The sequence below is a fragment of the Falco naumanni genome, chromosome 16 (assembly GCF_017639655.2).
Source record: "Falco naumanni isolate bFalNau1 chromosome 16, bFalNau1.pat, whole genome shotgun sequence".
NCBI classification, from domain to species: Eukaryota; Metazoa; Chordata; class Aves; order Falconiformes; family Falconidae; genus Falco; species Falco naumanni.
In genome coordinates, this window is record NC_054069.1 from 4,154,357 (window position 1) to 4,175,067 (window position 20,711).

Sequence of the window (20,711 nt, forward strand, 5' to 3'; positions counted from 1 at the left end):
AAACTCTGCAGCTGGCCTTTATTTTTATTTTTTTTTCTTCCCCCCCCCCCCAAAAAAAAAAAAAAAAAAAAAAAAAAAAAGCAAGGAGCCAAGCCCTCGGTACCCTCAGCCCTTGGCTGGAGCCCCTTGGTTTCAATAGGAATCACCTACAGGAGATAAAAGCTGAGTATCTTGGGTTTTCAAATAAATGGTAGGGATTCCGGCACAGCTCCAGAGTGGCTCACCCATGGCCCCATCCCAAACCTGCCCGGCCAGCGAGACGAGGGTCTCACACAGGCTCAGCTCAGGCAAAAGGGACAAGGAAAAAAGATCTGCTCCGCAACTGCAGATGGGGAAGCTCAGGCATCACAAACTCCAGCCCTCCTCCCCTCCGGATGAGAAAGGCCGCTCCCACGGGAAATTCAACGTTTTGCTGCCAAAAGGGGAGCCAAGGCAGGGTTATGGGCATCCGCAGGGAAGCAGCGAGGGGCATCGAGAGAGGATCCTGGAAATACCGAATCGCTCATCCAGGGATGGCAAAGCCTTCCCAAATTCCATCCCCACTCCCCAGGCACCAGCTGCTGCCAGCACACGGATGGCGAACTGGGGGGTTCAGGGACCGAGCAGCCATCTGTGCCGGGGCCAGGGAGCGGCTGGGCTGGGGAGAGGGGGCCTGGCTGCTTCCCACCGGGAAGAAGGAGCTCCAGCCTTGCCAGGCGTGAATTGCTGGCGAATAGACTGAGAATCGCTCAAGCAAGACTGAAACCCGGTGCCAGACCCGAGCATCTTCACATATCCCGGGAAAGCAGAGGTGGAGAGCGGCACCCATCACCGTGGTGGGCTGCGGAGAGGGCTCAGCACCTGCCGCTCCTGGGCTCAGCCCTGCTACGAGCCACGTTAGCAAATTATCTCCAAAATCCAAGCAGAGCTGGGAAAGCAAGATGCAGGGGACCGAAAGCCAAGGGTGGGAGGGGAAATGCTGGCACACCCGAGTGTCCACTCCAGAGGGGGTCGGAGTTTCACAGCCAAAGCACTGCAGAATTAGTAATTAATTAATCCTCACAGCAGACCTGCAAGCCAGCTCAGGTGTAATTAAGCCCTGGGTTTGCAGCTGGGAAGATCGAGGCATGGGGCTGCAGCTCTAGGAATCTCTCTGCTGATGCTGGGGATGTTTGGAGACAGATGTTTGTCGCCTCGTGGATTATAAATCCAGCAGAAACCACCATGACCACCCTCCCTGCTTGTCCTTTTGCCATGTGCCTGCCAGGATCCAGCCCTCAGCTCGCTCCCAGCCAAACCAGCGAGTCACCTCCCAAGCTAAACCCACAGCCGATAAAACACTCCCCGCGCTGAAGGACACCCACGCTGCTGCAGGGAGGGGACAGCAACACAATCCAAGCCTTTTGCAAAGGGATCCCAATTTTATCAGCTAAGCCGCCCACCCTGGACCTCCTCGACCTACAGCTGGGACGGGGCGATGGCAAAGCCAGGCTCCGTGTTTTTTTTCCAGCAACAAACCCCAGCGAACCTTACAAACAGAGTCCGCAACCACATTTAACAACAAGTCTTTGGAAACACCCTACAGATACGGTTATTTTTCCCCTTAAATTACAACTTGCCTGCGAGCAGCCAGCCAGAAAGGAAGAAAGAAAGGAAAAGAAGTGATTCCTCCCCGTTTTGCTGCCGGTATTCCCCCCTCTGAGGTAGACATCGATGGGGTGGGGATGAACCGCTGGAGAGTGGTTATTAGTCTGGTGAGCAAGATCGTGGCATCCTCGCCATCCCGCCCTGGCGCATTGCTGCCGAGCCTGTCCCGGCACGGCTCAGCACTGCCGCAGCAGGCAGGTGGCGGTGGCCGGCGGTGGCCCCGGTGAGCTGCATTTCTCCGGGGCGGTGATTTTACCGGTGTAATCGATGCAAGAGGCGTTGCGTGTCCGCACGCCCTCACCGCAAGTTTGGGAGCAGGGGGACCAGGGATCCAGGCGCCAGAGCGGGCAGGGGACATCTCCACAGGGCTTGATGTCCTCAGGCTTGAGGGCTCTGTCACAGGTGGAGGAGGTTTGACCCTCCACGTCTCGGCAATCCACCGTCCGCCTCTGCCAGCCGGAGCCGCATGTCTTGGAGCACTCGGACCAGTCGCCCAGGACCCACTGGGAGGTCAGCATCGGTCGGATGACATTGGCTGACTTCTTCTCTTTGCCCTTCTGCTTGCTGAAAGGGACATCCTTGGGGATGAAGAAGGTGTACTTGACTTTGGGTGGGAAGACCTCACTAGCGATGGTCAGCAGCTGGACGGTCAGGGGCTCTGGGAGCTGTCGGAAGCTCTGCAGCCTCTCCAGGGTCGTCATGGAGCCACTGTATTTCAGGATGGTCCCGTTAATGAGGATGTCCTGCTCCATGGCTGAGATGGCAAAGTCTCCGTTCAGCAGGTACTTGCCCTCCAGGGTCCTCAGGGCCAGGTAATTCCCATCGTGACGGACTCCTCTGTGGCTGCGCTGTTTGATGTCGATGTTGGTTGCCCCGGCGGGGATGGTGACAATGTCGTTGTAGCCGTATCTGTACAGGGCAAAGGGACACGGTTATTTTCCTGGACTTCCTAAGAGGAGACCCAGGCACGGGATGGCCCTTGGCAAGCGGGATCATGGCTCTGAAGCCATCACTCTGTAGCCCAGAGCACTTAGGAGCTGGAAATACTGTAGTTGTGCCAGATGAATGCTTGGCTGGAAGATTTTGCTGAATTACACGCAAAAATGAGCGATGCAATCAAACGAGCAGCCCCGCGGTTATCGGCCTTGGTGGAAAATTCCCCTTTCTTTTGAAATGGGTGAGGTGTTTGGGACTAAAAGCTTGGCTCTGCCAGTGATGCTGTCACAGGTGATGCTGACTGATAGCGCCAGCTATAGATAGATACAGAACAGCAGAACAGCAGTGAGTCGGGGCGCTGCTGGCGTTGTACGCTCAGAGGATACACACATTGGCCAGATGCTGCTGCTAGAACCAGATCAGCAGTTAAACAGTTAATCCAACAGGCATCTCATATTGCAGATGACTTGGATATCCACTCAAAAGCCTTTCCTAGAAGACAGCAAGTCCTACTGCAGCAGAACCATCCCCTATCCATGGGTGGGCATCTCTGGAATGGCTCTGGGCTCATCTTTGGAAGAGTTTTGCAGCCACCACCCATGACACAGAAGAGCTTCTGTTGGAGGGCGCAGAGCACCTTGCCATGCTGGGGGAGGATCTCCCTCCCAAACGAGATCCCCGGAGCACTACAGCTCCCGGGACAGCACCGGGAAGGCTTTGGTATTCAAGCCCTCGGCACCCCATGCTACGGTAATTACGTGCCACTACAATAAAATGCCATCCTGGCATGAGTCACGTCGTGGGGCCGGCAGGATCGTGTTCCACACATCCCCACGTTGACGCTGAGGTCAGGAATTAGGTTTGGAGTATTTTGGAAAAAAGCCTTTAGGTCAAACTGTGCTCTCAGTCACCCTGGCCTCCCTAACCCTGATCTTAATGGGATCTCTTCTTGGCTGTAGCTGCCACGCTAATCTCCCTTTAGTCAACCGCAAACAATTCATAGGAGAGTGGAAGCCCCATTTCAGCTGGTTCCCTGGAAGGAAACCATTTAGGAAATCTAATTTGACTGTGTGAGTCACCTCGCCGCATGGAATTGGATGCGTTGGGCTTTTGTTACGATCTTTTCAACAAAAGCCTTCAATTCAGCTCTTTGGCAAAGCAACGGGGATCTTGGGCAAGGGAAGCGGCTGCCTCGATGCCCGAGTCCCGGGACTGAAATTCACCCCCAAGCCCAGGGAAAAATTATTGAACTATTTATATCCCACGTCAGTTCTTGAATATGTGCCCAACCGGCTGCATTGGGGTGAGATGCATATTATAAACAACTTGGGGCAGCAGATTGATTTGCAGTGGCGTATGGAGCCTGTTGCCCGTGTCAGCACCAGCTATTATTTTAGGAAATAAACTCTGCTTGGCTTGCATAATGCTGCCCTGAAATAAACCCAGTGTAATTCCCAAAGTCTGAGGAGGAGACCAGGCTGTTGCAAGGCCACCCAGTTTCAGGGCTGAGAGGGGAAGCCAAGCGCTCCTCTAGTCCGGCTGCTCGGATGCACAGATGCAATGATTCGGGTACGGAAAGCAAACCGGCTTTATGCAACCTAGAAGGAGTCCTAACATCCCTAACCTAGCACTTCTGCAACAAAAAACAAAGAAGAAAGGAGGCGGAGAGGGGTAAGCTGGTCTCCCCCCAGCCCATCTCTGCAGAGCCCTTCTCCCCGGTGCCTTACTTGGATCGGTTGAGTGAGCCGGAGATTTTCCTGCAAGTGGAGCCGTTGCCGCCGCACACCCCGCACTTGTCCAGCTTCTTGGAGGACCCAACGATGTGGTCGCAGCCAGCCTTGACGCACTGCCCGTGGACGCAGATGGAGAGGGTCTCCGGTCCACACAGCGTCCCGTCGATCACCTAGGGAAAGGCGGGGGGGGGCAGAGGAGAAGTTAGGGCATTTGAGCTCCAAGGGGGGAAAGAGGGGTGATTATCATCACCAGGTGTCTTACTCTGGCCTCGAAGACTTTAAATTCGCTCCTCCCTCTGGCTCGGCAAAAGAGCTTGCATCGATCCCGGGGGGACACTCCCGCGTACTTGGGAACCCACTCCAGGCGATTCCCTTCCAGATCCGTAAAGTTGTAGCTATTGTACTTCTCGCACTGCTGCTCCCGAAAGCTTTTCCCTGCAAGGAAAGGTGAAACATGACCTGGGAGCTGTGGGAAGCCGGTGGGAACGGCTGTCCTCAGAGAGCCGTCGCGGAGATGTGGGAGCGAGCTGAGCATCGCCAGAGCGCGCAGCAAGCTTGCAAGCAGAGGAGGGATGCCGAACGCCTTCCACCCAGCGGGAAGGGATCACAACCCCCAGCAGAAGGCTCTTTCCCCCCCCGCCAAAAAATATAAATACTCAAGGGAGAGCGGAGCAACCCCCGGTGACAGGTTCTAGAGACACAGGAGCGGGAGGTGAGCGTGCACCGGGGCACGGCGTCCCTTACCGTCCGGCGGGCACTCGTCGGTGTGACAGGACTGGTACTTGGCACGCTGGCCCTCGCAGTACCGGCCGCCGTGCTGGGGCTTGGGGCTGTCGCAGTGCCGGTAGGAGAACTGCACGCCACCGCCGCAGGTCCGGGAGCAGGAGCCCCAGGAGCTCCACAGGCCCCAGCCACCGTCCACCGCCGGCTGCAAGAGGCCAGGAGAAGCTGCTACATCCATCTCCGAGCCCGTCCATCCCTGGCTGCTCACTCTCAGGGTGAGCAAAGCTCTGGAGCGACACTAAATCCCCCCCAGCACCTCCCCCTGTGTCACCAGCTGGGACCCTGATCCAGCAAAGCACTTAAGCACATACTTCACACGAAGTTATTACAGACTTCCACCAGTCTGTTCATGTGCTTAAAGTTAAGCTTGGGTTTAAGTACTTTGCTGACTGACTTGGAAATCTTCATTAATTCCCCCAGCCAGGCAAAAAGTGATGATTTAATTGCAGAACTGTGGGTGCTTGCTCTGGTTCAGACCAGCTCACGCCTCAGCAAAATATACGGCAGCATTTAGCTACAAGCTGGGCTTGCCAGCGATAAAGATTATCGCAAGGTGCTGTTGAAGGAGAGATCCAGAAAACAAATCGGGCAAATCCAAAGCTAGACCAGGAGACACCAGGACCAGGGGCAGAGATTTGGGAATCCCAAAGGGTCAAGCCCCAGACTGCTGGTCCCCAAACCCCTTCCCCCTCATTACCTGGGGCTTCAGGGCATCTTGTGGCACGCAGCGGCCATCCCAGCATAGCCCATCGCCTTTGCAGGGGGTGCCATCGGCCCATGGCAAGCTGCCGTTCTTGGTGTGGCAGAGGGGCTCCCCGCTGCCGGTCCTGCACCAGAGCTGGGCGCAGATGTCCTCCTCTGTGGTGTTGGGGCAGTGCTGGAAGTCCTTGCCGAAGATCTGCTGGCATTGCTGGTCCAGGCTGTAGAGGGCTTTTCGGCCGGGCAGCTCCACAGGCAGGGCCAGGGGGTTGGCCGGGGCATCCAACAAGCAGTCGCCTGGGCAAGGCACAAGAATTAGGTTGGAGACGCATCAGGGCTCGATGCCACAGATTGCACCAAGCGGGGCACCCCAAAACTCTCTCTGCCTTCTGATCCGACTCCCCCTTCACCCCACACCCCACTCCAGGCATTGCAATGAGCCTGAGCAATTAAGGAAAAGGTTGTCCTGAATGATGAGGTGGCTGAACTGAGCCTTACCGTGCCCTCCATCCAGAAACTCGGTGAGGTACATGGCGCTGCAAGGAGACCAGGGCTGGGTCTTGTTCAAGTGGATGAAAAGAGGGGCCATCATGTGGTGCTTGCCGAGGGGCCCGAAGAGCCGCTCGCAGGTCTTGGAGTCGTCATGGGGCATGCTGAGCACGTGGCCTGGGGAGCAGAGAGCATCGCTGAGCCGCAGCCCCCAAGCCCAGCCCCTGCTGCCGGCGGTGCGTGGGCAGTTGGGAGCATCTCTAAGTCATCAAGCAGTTCCATAGCTGCAAAAGCTACTTGCTTCGATAAATCAGAAGTGCTAAACAAAACAGAGCTTGCTCTGTCTCAGCGGTACAGCCTGCTGTACACAGGGTGAAGCAGCCCAAATTAGTCCGGGCATCTCTAGGAGTGGCAAACTGAGGGGGGGAAAACTGCTTGCTCCCCTGCCTTAGCTCATCCACCAGGCAAATACACCCACTTACACCAATTCGGGCACTTTGAAGCGCTTTTGCTGGTGCAAACCAGCTCCTGCCAGTGCCAGGAGCTCCCCAGTGCTGCCCGAGGCTCAGTGGGTGGTACCCAGCCGGGAGATGCTGGTGCTGGGCTGTGCTACATCCCCTCCCAGCAGCTGGGCTGGCAATGCCAGGCTGAAAAAGGAGCAACCCCTTTGGGAAGGGATGCCTTACCCAGTTCGTGAGCCAGGGTGTAGGCTGCCTGCAGGCCCTCGTCCTCGATCACCGAGCAGCTTTTGTTGCGGTCACACATGGTGCCAATATCCGCCACTCCCAGCGTGTCGCAGCTTTGGTGTCCGCAGAAATCCTGGTTGCGAGCAGCGCCGGGGCGGGTAAGGCAGGGTGAAGGGGTCCCCAGTTCGACTGCCCCAACATCTCCAGGCAGAGCTGGGTGACCCACTGGTGCTCTGCACCCCAAATTCAACCGCCCCCTCAGCTGCATTGCTGCAAGCTCCATTCTGTGCATGGTGGGGGGATCCCTCCTCGACCCCGTTCCTCCCCCCACCCCCAGCATCCCCAAGGGACCCTGCGGACCTGTCTCGTCAGCAGGATGGCAGTGTCATAGTGCTCCGGGTGCCGGTCACTTGTGGGGTTGAACTTTTGCTGCCAGCTGCAGAAGTTGCGCAGGGTGAGCCCGCCGTTGTCGGACACCTCTGGCCCCGCTGCCGCCTCGTCCACCACCAGCACCTTCACCACGACCAGGTTGATGGAGTTCTTCAGGCTGGGGTGCTTGTAGATGCGAGCAGCCATGGACATCAGGGTCAGGACGTGGTTCTGTGGGGAAAGAAAGGCAGGCAGAGCCTGGTTAAAGCCTGTGCCATGGGGCTTTTTTTTTTATTTTATGGTAGGAAAGGAGAAATGGATCTCATTTATGAAGCCTACTACATCCAGACCGACTCAGGCAGCCACTGGGGTTGACAGACTAAGCGCTGCCTTTTCTGTACGCAATGCTTTACACCTTGTGCCCAGCACCGGGCACAGCAAGCCCACCCCTGCATCCCCTTCTCCAGACGCTGCGTCTCACCTGCCATGAACCCTTGGCACCCAGAAATCCCTTGGCAAAACCTCACAAGTGCTCTTGCCTATTCCCCAAGCGTTAACCCTGCCCTAGGACAGGAACTGCCCCACATGCATCCCCTCGCTGGTGCAAAACCGCCCTCGCATCGCGTAAAACTCCTGCCCGCTCTGGTCGGCAGGGTTTGAACCCAACGTCCTTGGCGACAAACCAGAGCCAAACCGCTTGGACGGCCGAGTCTTCGCCCAGCAGCATTCCCAGCTCGGGCAACTGGGACGGTCAGAGATTACTTAATATGTCAAACGCGCCAGCGGTGTTTAAGCTGATGTAAACATCTTATCGGAGCATCGAAATTCCTCCTCTGCTTGGCACCCGCTCGCAGCCAAGAGTCAGGAGAAAAAAATGCAGCTATTACACAATATCTTATTGGGAAAGAGAAAGTGGCCTCTCTCCTCCCCAGATGAATTACACCCTGTGGTCTCACTCCAGTGCCACTACCTAATTAAACTGGAAGGACTCAGTGGAAGCCCTCTCCAACACCTGATTTTCACCCAAAATACATGTTTTCTGAGCGGAGCCGGCTTGGTGCGCTCACCCATCATGACGCTGCCAGGACAGTGATATGCACAAAAGGCCATTTTCTCAGAAAACGAGGGAGATGTTTAGGGGATACCTGTGTCCCCTAATAGCGACAGCGTATTTGCTGCACCAACAGCTGCTCGCCCAGGGCACTTGTGGCTATTTTAAATTATTCTGCCCCATTTTACCCCATCGCTGGCAACTCCACATAAACAGATGTTTTGCTTCAGCAAGATGTATCCCAAGTCCTCCCCGGCTCATTATCTGAGGGCAGGCCCCGGCAAGGATGATGGGAGCACTGAATAGACTGGTTTATTTAGACTGGCCAGATCTCCGCGACATGACTCACATCCCAGCCCAAAGCACGCAACAAATGTCACGGAGAAGTCACCGCCGAGGCAAGAAACCCAGGCGAGATCCCCGTGAGCAGCTGCTGCAGGGGACCGGCGGAATTGTTTACCCCATGGGGAAAGTCTGTTGGGAACCTTCCTAAAAGCAACCATCACAAACCCTTCCTAAGATTACGTGTGTGAAGATCTAGAAGGATGCTCTGTGCTGGAGCAGTGCATCATGGGATCATCCCTCATTTCCATGGGAGCAAATACTGCCGCATCCTTTTCTAACCCATTAGAGGTTTCTCTCCATCCCGGTAGTTTTTACCTGGGAGCTCTCAATCCCTATGGCAAATCCCCTGGGACACCAACCCTCGCATCCTCAGGGTTACATCCAGCCAAGAAACTCTTTCAGCAGCAGGAATGGAGGGACTCGGAAAACATCCGTCCGCCTTGCTTTCGTCTGGAAAGCGAAGACAGAAAATGAACCGAACAAACAACTATTTAGTGCAGATTAAAAGGTCAAATTCACTTGTTCCACCATCTGGTGTCTATTTATACCCATCCCTGGACCGTGCAGGAGTTGGTTGGGTTTCAGTTGGACCCTGACCGCTCCGGGGAGAGCAGCAATCCACCTGCACTGCCTTGGCTTGGCCAAAGGTTTGGATCTGGGGCCAAAAGCAAATTACAGGATCCCCAGGGCTCAGGAGAGGCTGCCTGAGTGCTTTTGGCCAACAACAGGCTGCGGACGAGTTGAATCCCGCTTGTCCCATCCTTCTCGTGCCTTTGCAAACAGGCTCTGGCTTGACAAGCCGCCCAGGAGGGAACGCCGCCTTCTCCGGGGTTTCCTTCCCAGCACGGAGGATGAGGATGTGGGTCTGACCCCGAGGGTATCGGAATCAGGTGTGGGGCAGCCACAGGGTCAGCTTTGGGCAGCCCAGAGGTACAAACGGACTGGTTCCTGCCTCCTTGCAAGGCACTGCAGCACATTGGGCACAAGGTGCTTCCCTGCTTTTTCCAACCAGCATCTCAAGATCTTGGCAGGATTTCTGTCCAGCTAGTAAATACAGCTGGAAAATCAACCCCTTACCTGCTGCGGGGGGAGAGGACAGCAGCCCAAGGCCGAGAGGATTGCAGGAGCATCCCTCCTCCACCCCATGCTCTGCTTTTATGGCCAGGTATGAGCATTGCAGCCAAGCCACCACGCCGCAGAGGCAGCACAGGGGTTTCTACTGCCTGGTGATGCCCCCCAAAACCTCCTACCTCTTTTCTCCCCGGCTGCAATCTTTGGCTCCCTCTGGTCTCAAGGACCTCAAATTCCACCTGTTTCCCCCCTAAAACAAGGGAGGATGCCTGTTGTCCAACACACCTGCATTACAGCAGCTCCGACACCCCTCCTGCCACAGCATCATGGAGTGGTCAGGGTTGGAAGGGATCTCTGGAGATCATCTAGTCCAACCGCCCTGCTCAAGCAGCTCACCTAGAGCAGGCTGCATAGAAAATCACCACTGCTAAGCCAAGCATGCACAGGTACCACCAGCATTACCTGACATGAGACCGGCAGCAGCAAAAAGCATGGGCAGAGGGTCAGCAATGGAAAAAAATGAATGTAAGTCAGAGCACGGAGAACAGAAGTGGTTGTTTTTAACCTCATAATATTGAAGGATTTCGCTTTCTGATACAGGCTCTTGCAAAGTCTCTGCTGACGTTCTCCTTCATGAGAACCACTCAATCTGAAGCTTGTGGAGATCCCTAAACTGTTTTGGTTTTTTTTTGTTTTGTTTTTGTTTTAAATAATCATTATTTTTCAAGGAGGAACTGCTCTTACACAGACACTAACTATTATTGTGGTATGCACATACTGATCTAATATCGCTGGACCCACCCAGTGCAGAAGGATGGCAGGCAGCACCCGTACAACACCCCTGCACCACTTGCCTCCCTCCGACATGCTCCCCAGCTTGTGGGGATTAATGCTCAACCCCACCTGGGGCTGTAGGTTTGTTTGTTCGTGGAGTTGTTGGCTTTGGGTTGGTTCCCCCGCCGCCCCCCCCCGCCTTTCTCCCTAGAAGCCAGCATTTCTGTAGGGGAGCGGGGGGAGAAAAGAGAAACGCAGAGATTTCTGGAGCGCAGACAGACGGAAGGAAGAAAACACAGGGTCAGATGCGAGGGCTGCCCAGCTTTTAAAAAAACAACTGGTAAAAACATATCCCAGCCTTTCTCTCTCCCCCGAAGCGACATCTGCGTGCTGACCCCCTGGCTCGGATACCCGCAGTGGCCGGCGGCCGCCCTGCCAGCCCCCTCCTGTGGTTTGAAGCCCAGGCCAAGAATTTCCTTGCAAAAATGTGGGCGACAGCCAAGGGAAACGGGGGGCAAGCCCGAGGAGAGGTGGACACCTTGCCAGCCTGCTTGCCTGCCTGCCCTTCTGCCTTCCCAGCTCTCCATCCCATCCTTATTCTGTTTGCCACATGATTTTTTTCCCCCCCTCCTCCTTCCCTACTTGCTGGATTTTTTGGGGCTGACCCAAATGACTCCTTTTCAGGGCAGGGGAAACTGAGGCACACGCAAGACTGCCACCACCTCTTCGCAGGCAGGGATGAACACGAAGCAAAACCCCGTCCCCAGAGCATCCCAGGGCGGGAAGAGCTGCAGTTTGCAACCGCTCCTGGGCTGCTCCGGTGGGAGCCAGCTCCCTCCACGCTGTGCCTTTCATACCGAAGCCCTTGATAATCGGCGGTCACCGCGCCAGCGGCAGGGCTGAAACGCTGCAGCTGTTTAACATTACGGGGCGACGCGAGGAAGCGAGTCATTCGGCCAGGGAACATTTAGGGAGGCTGGCTGGTCCTCCGACCCCTTGTACCGAAGGGGATGCAGGCTCAGGGTCACACCCGGGGGACAAATCCCAGAGGAAAAGCACCGGCAATGCTGGCGGGTAGCAGCATCCGCACAGGTCCCCCTTTGCTTTGCAAAGATCCCCTTTAATCCCACCCCAGTTGCCTTTGGGATGGGCTCAGGAGGGGTCGGCTCCTTTTGTCAAGGGATTAAGTGAATTTACCCGCTCAAGCTGCAAAATATCCTAAAGCAAGCCTAGGAGCCGGACACGGGGGGGGCGGGGGGGGGAAACCTGAGGCTCTGGGGTGGCTTGGGTTTTACCTCCAAGGTCACTTTAACAGACAGCCTGGGTGCAGGAGAGCCGGCAGGAGAACCCCAGCAGTGCCCCATGCCACACACTCCAGCACCCACCTGGTCTTAGAAGGAAGGCATTGCAACAGCACTCCAAAAACCTCATTGATCTGCCTGGAAAAAAACCACAGAAGTCAGGCGAGGAATCCCAGCTTAATCAAACCAATCCGATTTTGCCCGGGGTCCTCAGTCACTACCAACTCCTGGAATCTGGGATAGCAGAATCCTCACTTGTGAGAGCAAGGGGGAAAGAAAGGGGATCGTAGCCATCGTGTTTGCAGAGGAAAGCTTGGAAATGCGTCTTGTCTGCACCCAAGAGACTGGAGAAATCCCACCACAGGAATCCGATTTGGCTGCCAACTGGCTGGGGATGCCGCGGCCGGTTTTTGTAACTGCCTGTTGCTTTAGGTGTCTCGGCAAACATCACCCGAGCCCTGCTGAGCATCCCTGCAAGTGCAGCCTGTGCTGCAGGTGCTCAGCCCAGATGCCCTTTTCCCTGCACACCACAGAGATTACCCCCTGCACCATCTCCTGCCTCAGTTTCCCATCCCCAACCCCCCACTTAATGCTGTTAGTGATGCTCATGGTCCTTTTTCTTCAAACATTCTGGCTCCTCTGCAGGAAAAACACAAAGGATGACTTGTGTAACCAGCTGAGGGCCTTGCACCCACCCCTTATATAAGGGGGCTCTTCCTAATTACTGCAGGTCACATCCTGCCAAGCCCTCCTCAACCTGCCAGCTGCTCACAGGTGTTACTGCTCAGCACTGTCCTGCTGCTAATGCCCCCTCCGACACCCCATCTCCTGCAACCATCAAGCCAGAAGAGCGATTAAACCCCCAGATTTCAACTCTGGCTCTGCTCTTACTTCATCATTTCCTCCTAGTTTACCTGAGTGTTGACAGAAGTAGAATTAAACATTTGTTACCTAAATTAGGTTAACGTCTGAGCTATAAGGCTTGGATTGATTAGAAATAAATCATTAATAGTATTTTCCTAACAACAGCAGGGCATTGATTCTAACTTGCAACGCTTGAATGCATCTTATGGCGACTATCTTCTACTGAAGCTGTTACAGCTTATGCAAGAAAATAACCAGGAATACACACAATACTTGTGACCTTTAATAAAAATTGGTAATTAAAGTGTGGTTACGGGAAGAAAAGTCACTATATAAATATAGTTTCTTCTGACTCAACCCTTCTGCTCCCTGCGCATCTCCTTATCAGCCAAGATCTCACCAGCACCAGCAAGCCATCACTTTTTTTTTTTTTTGGCCCACAAAATGTAGGTATTTAGGGAGAAGTGAGATGGCTGTTTGGTCTCCTGAGTTAGCAGCAACCATGCTTCTCCCTGCATTTTTGTTGCTGAGAACAAAAGACACAGAAACACAGCAGGTGGCTTTTTTTTTAAACTACTACATGAGAGCTGGTTGATTTTCTCCAAATCACTTTACACTCTTGCTCTGTTCCTCCAAAATGAGCTGGGCATTACCGTGACTCCCCCCTCAAACATAGCACCTTACTTGTAGCAGGAGGCAGATCCTCGGGTGTTGCTTTAAAACCATCGGGTGCCCAGCTGGTGGCAGAAGATGCACCACACTATTTATTTCCCCCCTGTCCTTTTGGGGAATCAGAGACCAGGTTCACACTACAGGGAGAGTGATTTTCACCCCCATTTATATGCCTGTTGCTTAAGAATTTGGGTTACTCCGTTGCAAACTCTGTGCTTGACTGCTGTTTGCTCGGGGGGGGTTGTCTCCCAGCGCAGCATCCGTCAACCCTGACTCTCTGCTACCTGTTCCTGCCAACCCAGCATAGTGGCACGCAAGCAAAACCAAGCAAGGGGCAAAACCTGAGGGATGCTGAGCAGCTGAAATCAGCTGGAGCTCCAAGGTTTAGCATTTCTCAAGGTCCAGCCCTGCCTGAGCAGGGCTGGAATTAAACCACTGCTTTATTAAGAGTGGAGAAGCTGGATGAAGCCCCCAGGGGAAGGATAAAGCTGGCAGAAGTGGCAAAGCCAGGCAGCCAAAGCGCAGCCCCTGGTTTCAGCTGCCCGGCTGCTCCCCACGGAGCTCCAGCCCTGGACCCAAACCACCCACGGCCGAAGCCAAGCAGCTTCGGCGCAGAGTTATCCCCTGCAAGGACCCGAGCGCGTTTCAGACCTGGATTTGGACCCAAGCACCCGAACAACCCATCACTGCAGGGACCATGGGCAGGGGGGGGCACTGGCTTTGCAAGAGGCGTGAAAAATAACGTGATGCTGATGAAAGCCACTGGTCAACAGCTCTGGAGATGGATGTGTGGGCTCGAGAGGCCAAGATCTCTGCTCCCGGGGTCTCCACCAAGCCTGGCCATGGCCAGGGTCTCTGCAGCTGGAGTGTGTCTAAGGAGGGGGAGCGTTTGTGGTGGTGCTGGCTGGGGAAAGGCTTGTCGGTCCATCTGCTGGGCTGCTAACAGGTGGCTCAGGAGCAGGACTGCACATTACTCAGCCCCTGGTTTATTTACTATCTGGCCCGAGCTCCTATCCGGGAGTTAAGCCCATCGCTTTGCAGCAGGCTATTCCCTTGCAGCAAGAAAGGCATTAACCCCCTCTGTCCCTCATCTTTGGGGACACCAGAGTGACGGGGCATGGCAGTGTCCAGCCTGTGCAGACCCCGGCTCCCTGGGATGGATGCTGAGTCTGGCAAAGTGTCCCCAAACACAGACAGATCAGCTCTGCAGCCTTTGCCCCGGGGACTGACAGCCCCTCCGCAGCCGGGGAAGGTGGGGACAGACCCAAGGTCCCCCACCCTGTCCCCAGCTCTCTATTCGCTCACCCAAGGTGGTCCCTGGCACCCCGGGGCTGCTTGTGCCTGCGGGTCCAGGTGCACAGCAGAGGCTGGGGGAGCAGTGGGGGATGGAGGGGCTGAGAGGCAGCAGGAGGGGATGGAGGGACAACGGGGACGGAGGGGTGGCAGGATGAAGGGATGGAAGGGCAGCAGGGCCAAAGGAGAGCGAGGGATGAAGGGGATGGAGAGGCAGTGGGAACAGAGGGGTGGTGGGATGAAGGGTATGGAGAGGCAGTGGGGACGGAGGGATGAAGGGGATGGAGGGGATGGAAGAGCTTGAGGAAAGAGGAATGGAGGGGATAAAGGGGACAGAGGGGTGATGGGAACAGAGGGATGAAAGGGCAGGACAGAGGAATGGAGGGGATAAAGGGGACAGAGGGATGAAGGGGATGGAGGGACAAGAGGAACATGGGGATGGAGGGCACAGAGGGATGGAGGGGTGATGGGGACAGAAGGGTGGAGGATGAAGGGGATGAAGGGGACAGAGGGGCAATGGGGATGGAGGAATGAAGGAAGGGGACGGAGGGGGCAGAAGGACGAAGGGGACAGAGGGACAACAGGACGGAGGAGTGGCGGGATGACGGGACGGAGGGGCAATGGGGACAGGGGGACGGCAGGACGGCGGGGCAGCCCTTACCTCCACGTCCTCCCCGTAGAAGCGCACCATGGAGGCGTCGGCCACCAGCAGCGTCTCCACGTACCGCGCCTGCGAGACGAAGCGGCGGGCGCGGCGGGGCGGCGGCGGCCCGGGCGCGGCGGGGGGGCCCGGCGGGGCGGCGCGGCGCTGCAGCCGGTGCAGGCGGCGCCAGGGCGGCCCGGGCGCGGGATGCCCGAGCGGCTGCAGCTCGTAGGCCGCCCCGTCGAGGAGGAAGGCGGCGCGGAGCCCCCCCCCGCCGCAGCGGCTGAGCACGGCGGGCGCCTCGGGGCTCCCCTCGACGCCCCCCGCGTAGAAGCACCCCCGGCGCGGCGGCGCCCGTCCCGGCGGCCGGCGGCCCCCCAGGCGCTGCAGGCGGAGGCGGGGGGCCAGGAAAGCGGCGTCGGGGCGCAGGCGGAGGACGACGGCGCGGCCGAAGGCGGCCAGGCGCAGGGCCAGCTGCCCCGGCGGTGCGGGCAGGCGGGCGGGCAGCAGCGGCTGCGCCTCCCGCGGGGGGGGCGGCAGCGCCCACGCGTGGCACAGCAGCAGCAGGTGGAGCGGGGCGCGGCCCCCCAGCAGCGCCCGCCGCCCCATCCCCATCCCCGGCCCCATCCCCGGCCCGGCCCCGCCGCCCCGCCGCGCTCCGCCGGCTCCCCCGCAGCCTCCGCGCCGGCCGCCGCGCCCGCGGTATTTATACTTTCTCCCCCCGGCTTTGACATAAGAGGTTTATTTTTGATCTCTCGCTGTTCCCCACTCCCCTCCCCTGCCAGCCAGAGCCTGGGGGAGGAGGAGAACCGAAAGAGAAAAAAAAAAAAAAAAAAAAAAAGAAAGAAGAAGCAGCAGCAGAGAGAGAGAAAAAAATTATAAAAAAAAAAAAAATAAAAAAAAAACCAACCCACTTTTGGATGCGATTTGAGGCCAATCAGGCGCCGGGAGCCCCGCCTGCCTCCCAGTGTCAACTCCAGCCTGTTACTCTTCCAGCATTAACCCCTTCAGCCCAGCCCCTGCCCGCCGGGCCCGATCCTGCAGTGCAGGGGCTCGGGGAGGTGGTCTTGTCCCAGGGGCTGGGGGCTGGCACCCGGCTGCCTTTCCCACACCTGGACACCGTAGGAGGCTTTGCCCCCAGCGGGCTAGTTCCTCTCCCGTTGTCCCCAACATCCCCCCCCCCCCCCCAACCCCCCCCCGGGTCCTGTGCCAGCATCTCCCTCCAGCCTGGAGGCAGGAGGTGCCTCGGCAGGGTTCGCCCGGGTTCCCACGTCCTTCCCCCAGCCAAGGACGGAGGGTTCGGGCCCCTGTGACACGGACAAGGAGGTTTCCATGCCCTGAACCAACAGCCGGGTCCACGTGGGGTTTCCTCCAGCAACGGGCTAAATCAATCTTCTGGAAAATACCTACGAGAATAAAACGATGCAGCCAGCTCCTCCTGTCCCTTTTATTTTATTTTATTTTATTTTATTTTATTTTATTTTATTTTATTTTATTTTATTTTATTTTATTTTATTTTATTTGTTTGTTTGTGTTTTTTGGGTTTTTTTTTGGGGGTGGGGTGGGTGGGAAATGGATATATTGTGCAGCTTCATTTAAAACGCACATTTCCCTCTTTCAGACCGAGTTTTCCTTCCCAGCCACATTGCCTTGCAGGAGTATCAAAGTCTCTGGCTGTAAACCCAGGTAACTACTGCCACGTGCTCAGCGGTGGCAAACATCAGGAGATGGGCAGAAACACGCTGTCCCTGGCTGGGAACCCGCTCAGCACCAGGGAACAACCAGCTGTAATGGAGAAAGGGAAATCGCTCCTTATATATTAGTCCTTCTTTCCTCTTAAGCCCTCCTTCCCCATGAGTTCATGAGATTCCTGGCCTCGGCAGCACCCTTTGTGCGGCACTGCGGTACCCTGGGATGTCTTTGCCGCAGCCTGGGGCTGGTGGTCCTATCCTGCTCCGTATCCTGATTTCCTCAACCTTTTACAGGGAGTGGACATGCTCAGGGCTGGGCTCGTGCTCCTTTAACCTTGCCAAGCCCAAGGACCAGCTCCTCTACACTGTGGGCTGTTGCGTGTTTTTTTTTTTTTTTTTTTTTTTTTTCTTTTTTCCCTTAACCTAATCTTAAAAAGATCCAAAAGGGTAAAGAATTGCATTTGGCAACTCAGGATTCCTGGGAAACCAGAGTCAGGCCACAGCTGAGCAATGGGGTGCAGGGTTAAAGGCTGCTCTCCCTTTACCGGAGGATGTATTTACATCTGCCCCTCTATTATTATCTCCACTTAAAAGCCACATCCCTACCTATATAGTAAACACAGAGCCCTGGCTCTAAATAGCAGTGCTGCCCTGGGGCCAAGGCTCTGATTACTTCTTTTTAAAGTGTGGGTTTTGCCACCGTAGGAGTGGAGGAAATAATAATTTAACAAATAAATAAATAATTAAAAAAGCAGCAATGCCAGGCACGGTGTAGTTTGGTCTGAGACATCCTGCCAGGGCTGCGTATCTTACGTGCTGCCTCGACACCCAGTGCCTTGGCTGCTCTCCTGGGGCAGCCTGAGCCTGCAGCCCCCTCCTCTCCTGGCAGGGAGCTCAGCCTGCAGCTGGAGTGGCTTCTCAGTAGTGGCCAGGGTGGGCTTTGCTGGGCTGGGGAGAAAACACAGTTTGGTTTTTAAAATCAGAAGAAAAGCCCAGGGGCAGGACCAGAAGCCAAAAGTGCCTCCTCCAAGCCCAAAGCCCAGTGAAGGTGCCTGCACAGGCGTGCATCTTGCTGGGCTTCGCCTTGAGGGTGGGCAAAGGGACATGGTGGCCCTGGTCTGAATGAGGACAGGTAAGGCTGTGGGCGACAGTGGGCACGTCTGTCCGACAGGATGCAATTTATTCCTGGCTTTCCGCTCTCAGAGCTGCATCTTTGATCTCAGAGGACATGCTTGCATCTTAGCTGGAAGGCACCGCTGGTTTTCATTAGCGGCTCGCTCAGCAAACAGTAGCTGGAATTTCTTGTAGCCTCCCTGGGCTCGTTACAAACCAGCTCAAAGGCACACTGGGAGACAGCAGAACCTCACCTGGCTGCCCCTCCGCATCTCCTGCCAGCAGAGGTTGAGGCACCCCAAGGCTTTTCAGGGTTCCTGTGTCTTAACCCCTTGCAGGACACGCTGCCACCAAACCTTGCCTGTCCCTGGGGCTTGCGGCTCCCCTTTCTATGGGGCTGCTGAGCATGTGAAAGCCATTAACTCCCTAGTCACTGTGATTTAAAGACCCTTTTGATCACACAGCCTGCAAACATCAGCCCTGCTCTCCTCTGCATCTCCCCAGCTCTGCAAAGCCAGGCATCCGGCAGCTCCCTCCTGCATCCTTCCCAGAGGACCAAGCCCTGTGCTCCTGCTGCCTGGCACCCAGCTCCCAGAGGGGTTTTGACTGCCAGGGTGAGACCTGCGTTGCATTTGCTGTTCCCGCTCTGCAGCGGCGAGATTGCCCTGTTTCAGGGCTCTCTGGGATGCTTTGCTGTGCCCTCCTTGCTCTGCAAGTGGGATCGCATCCAAATTTGCAGTGCTGGGCTGGTGTTTTAGGTGTTCCCCTGTTTGCTTTGCCCTCAGGCCAGGGAAAACATATGGGAGAATAATTTGAGCAAGAAAGCAGCTATAAACTCAAAAATTATTGCCACTAGATGTCAGTGCCGCCTTATGCTGCGTGGTGGGAAACCCTCAGTCCATCCCAGTGAGTTTGCTGCCATGAGCAGGTCCTGCAGCAGCAAAATTTTGCAGTGCAAAACCCACTTGACGGCAAAAGGAGCAATCCCACTAGTTTTCCTTTTAAAGTAAGCTGGCGAAAAGAAATCCCTCCCTGAAAAGCAGCTGGGCTTTAAATCAGGGCCCTGGCCTCGTGTCCTGTCAAATGACCTTCAGTGAAACTCCCTTAGCTGCAAAGGTTGGCAGGTGAGATTCAGGGAGATGGTTTTTGCCCTGGGTTTGCATGAGGAGGGGGGGGGGGTCTGGGCTTGGTTTGGAGCGTGGGGGAACCAGCAAGCGAATTAAGCATCACAACGTGGCATAAACCTGGAAGCACCGCGCCGAACCCCCTCTGAGCAAGCACAGCCACGAGAGGGACCCCCCGCCTTACAAGTGGTGCTTAGTTAACATTTGGTACCTGGAACCCCCCAGCACCCCGTAACAATCCGGCTCTGCCTCCCCCTTAGCGCAGTGTTTGGCACACCCCCCCCCACCGGTGCAGCAGCCGGTGCACCGACAGCGCGTGAGGCTCAGCAGCTGCCAGAGGGATGCTGGGGAAACCCTAACTCCTACTGAGCCCCTTAGACCTGGGGAAATCAGATTTTTAGGATTTAGGGAAGGGCAGGGACAGCCAGGCTGGGCCTCAGTTTATCAGCTGATGAAGGCGCCTTGAAAGCTCTTGGCGCCCTAGAGGCATCATCAGCTGGGTACTGCGAGAGCGAAGGATTTGATTTCATTTGATTATTTGATTTGATTTGCAAGGATTCTGCCTCTGATTTCTAAACCATCTTAAGGCACCCCCGGATTTATTCTCCATTTTTAATCATGCTTTGACTCGTAATGCAAACCGTTGCCTTCCATTCCGTGGCATACCTTGATGTACAGAGCAAGTGTCACCAGAGGGCAACCTCGCCTCAGGGTGGGTTTGCCACTCAAAGCGGCTATAAGGGAAGCAGGTTTATTATGGCTTTCCGAAATCAAGGGCTAAATCCTCTTTCCAGCACTGCAGCGTCCTCCCAGGTTCTGCACTCCCTGGGGAGCTGCTTCTCCGCTTCCTGGCTGGCTTTCGAGGCTTGCGAGGTGCCCGGAGACCAGCCCATCAGTGAGAAGAGCCACCAAGGATTGCTCGGTCCTTCCCCAAACCCCTTGCAAAGCTGCATCCGACCTGGGGTTAAAAACCTCCAGATCTGACAGAGACCTCCAAGCCTGCCCCAGGGCTGCTTTTCCTATGAACCAGCCCACAGAGTGCTAAATAAATATGGCAAGTTATGCCATGATGAAATGCAATAGTGAAAAATACTATTCTCTAGAAAAGAAAAAAGAAAAAAAACCCACCCCAATCCCACATCTGAATCTCCCCCTCCTCCCTATCCCACACTCGCATAGTTTATGGGCTGAGGAAAGTGAATGAACTCCATAATGGTTTCCCTGAGTGATGAGCATCCTTGGCAGCTGGCTTGTAGATCTCCAGCACCCCAGGTTTATTCCAGATGTACATAATATTGAGAACCTTTCAGGCTTACCCAGATCCGCAGCTTCACCCTTCTGCAAGCTTGGGTCTTTCTGCATCTTTGGTTTATGTATTTCTCACATGAACATCGCATACAGCTAATTAATCAAGGATGGACCCTGCCTCAGGCAGGCGGGTGCAACAC

At 55.7% G+C, this 20,711-nt stretch overlaps 1 protein-coding gene across 1 annotated transcript; it reads right to left on the reverse strand.

Annotated features, from left to right (window-relative positions):
• Nucleotides 1-72: 72 nt before the first annotated feature.
• ADAMTS8 (ADAM metallopeptidase with thrombospondin type 1 motif 8) lies at nucleotides 73-15,951 on the reverse strand. The gene is made up of 9 exons (XM_040616326.1): nucleotides 15,354-15,951; nucleotides 7,313-7,552; nucleotides 6,953-7,085; nucleotides 6,276-6,443; nucleotides 5,776-6,074; nucleotides 5,040-5,223; nucleotides 4,558-4,730; nucleotides 4,290-4,465; nucleotides 73-2,535 (listed from the first exon to the last, which is right to left on the reverse strand). Exons 1-9 carry the CDS (start codon nucleotides 15,948-15,950, stop codon nucleotides 1,803-1,805), a joined length of 2,703 nt encoding a protein of 900 aa, XP_040472260.1. The 5' UTR covers nucleotide 15,951; the 3' UTR covers nucleotides 73-1,802.
• Between the last annotated feature and the right edge of the window lie 4,760 nt (nucleotides 15,952-20,711).

What these genes read in the sequence shown, in the direction of transcription:
- ADAMTS8 (XM_040616326.1), bottom strand. Translation starts at nt 15,950, where the DNA reads ATGGGGATGGGGCGGCGGGCGCTGCTGGGGGGCCGCGCCCCGCTCCAC. An exon ending in TTAAAGTCTTCGAGGCCAGA is followed by an intron (nt 4,466 to 4,557) that starts GTAAGACACCTG and finishes GCCTTTCCCTAG; the next exon opens with GTGATCGACGGGACGCTGTG. An exon ending in GGCTCACTCAACCGATCCAA is followed by an intron (nt 2,536 to 4,289) that starts GTAAGGCACCGG and finishes TGCCCTGTACAG; the next exon opens with ATACGGCTACAACGACATTG.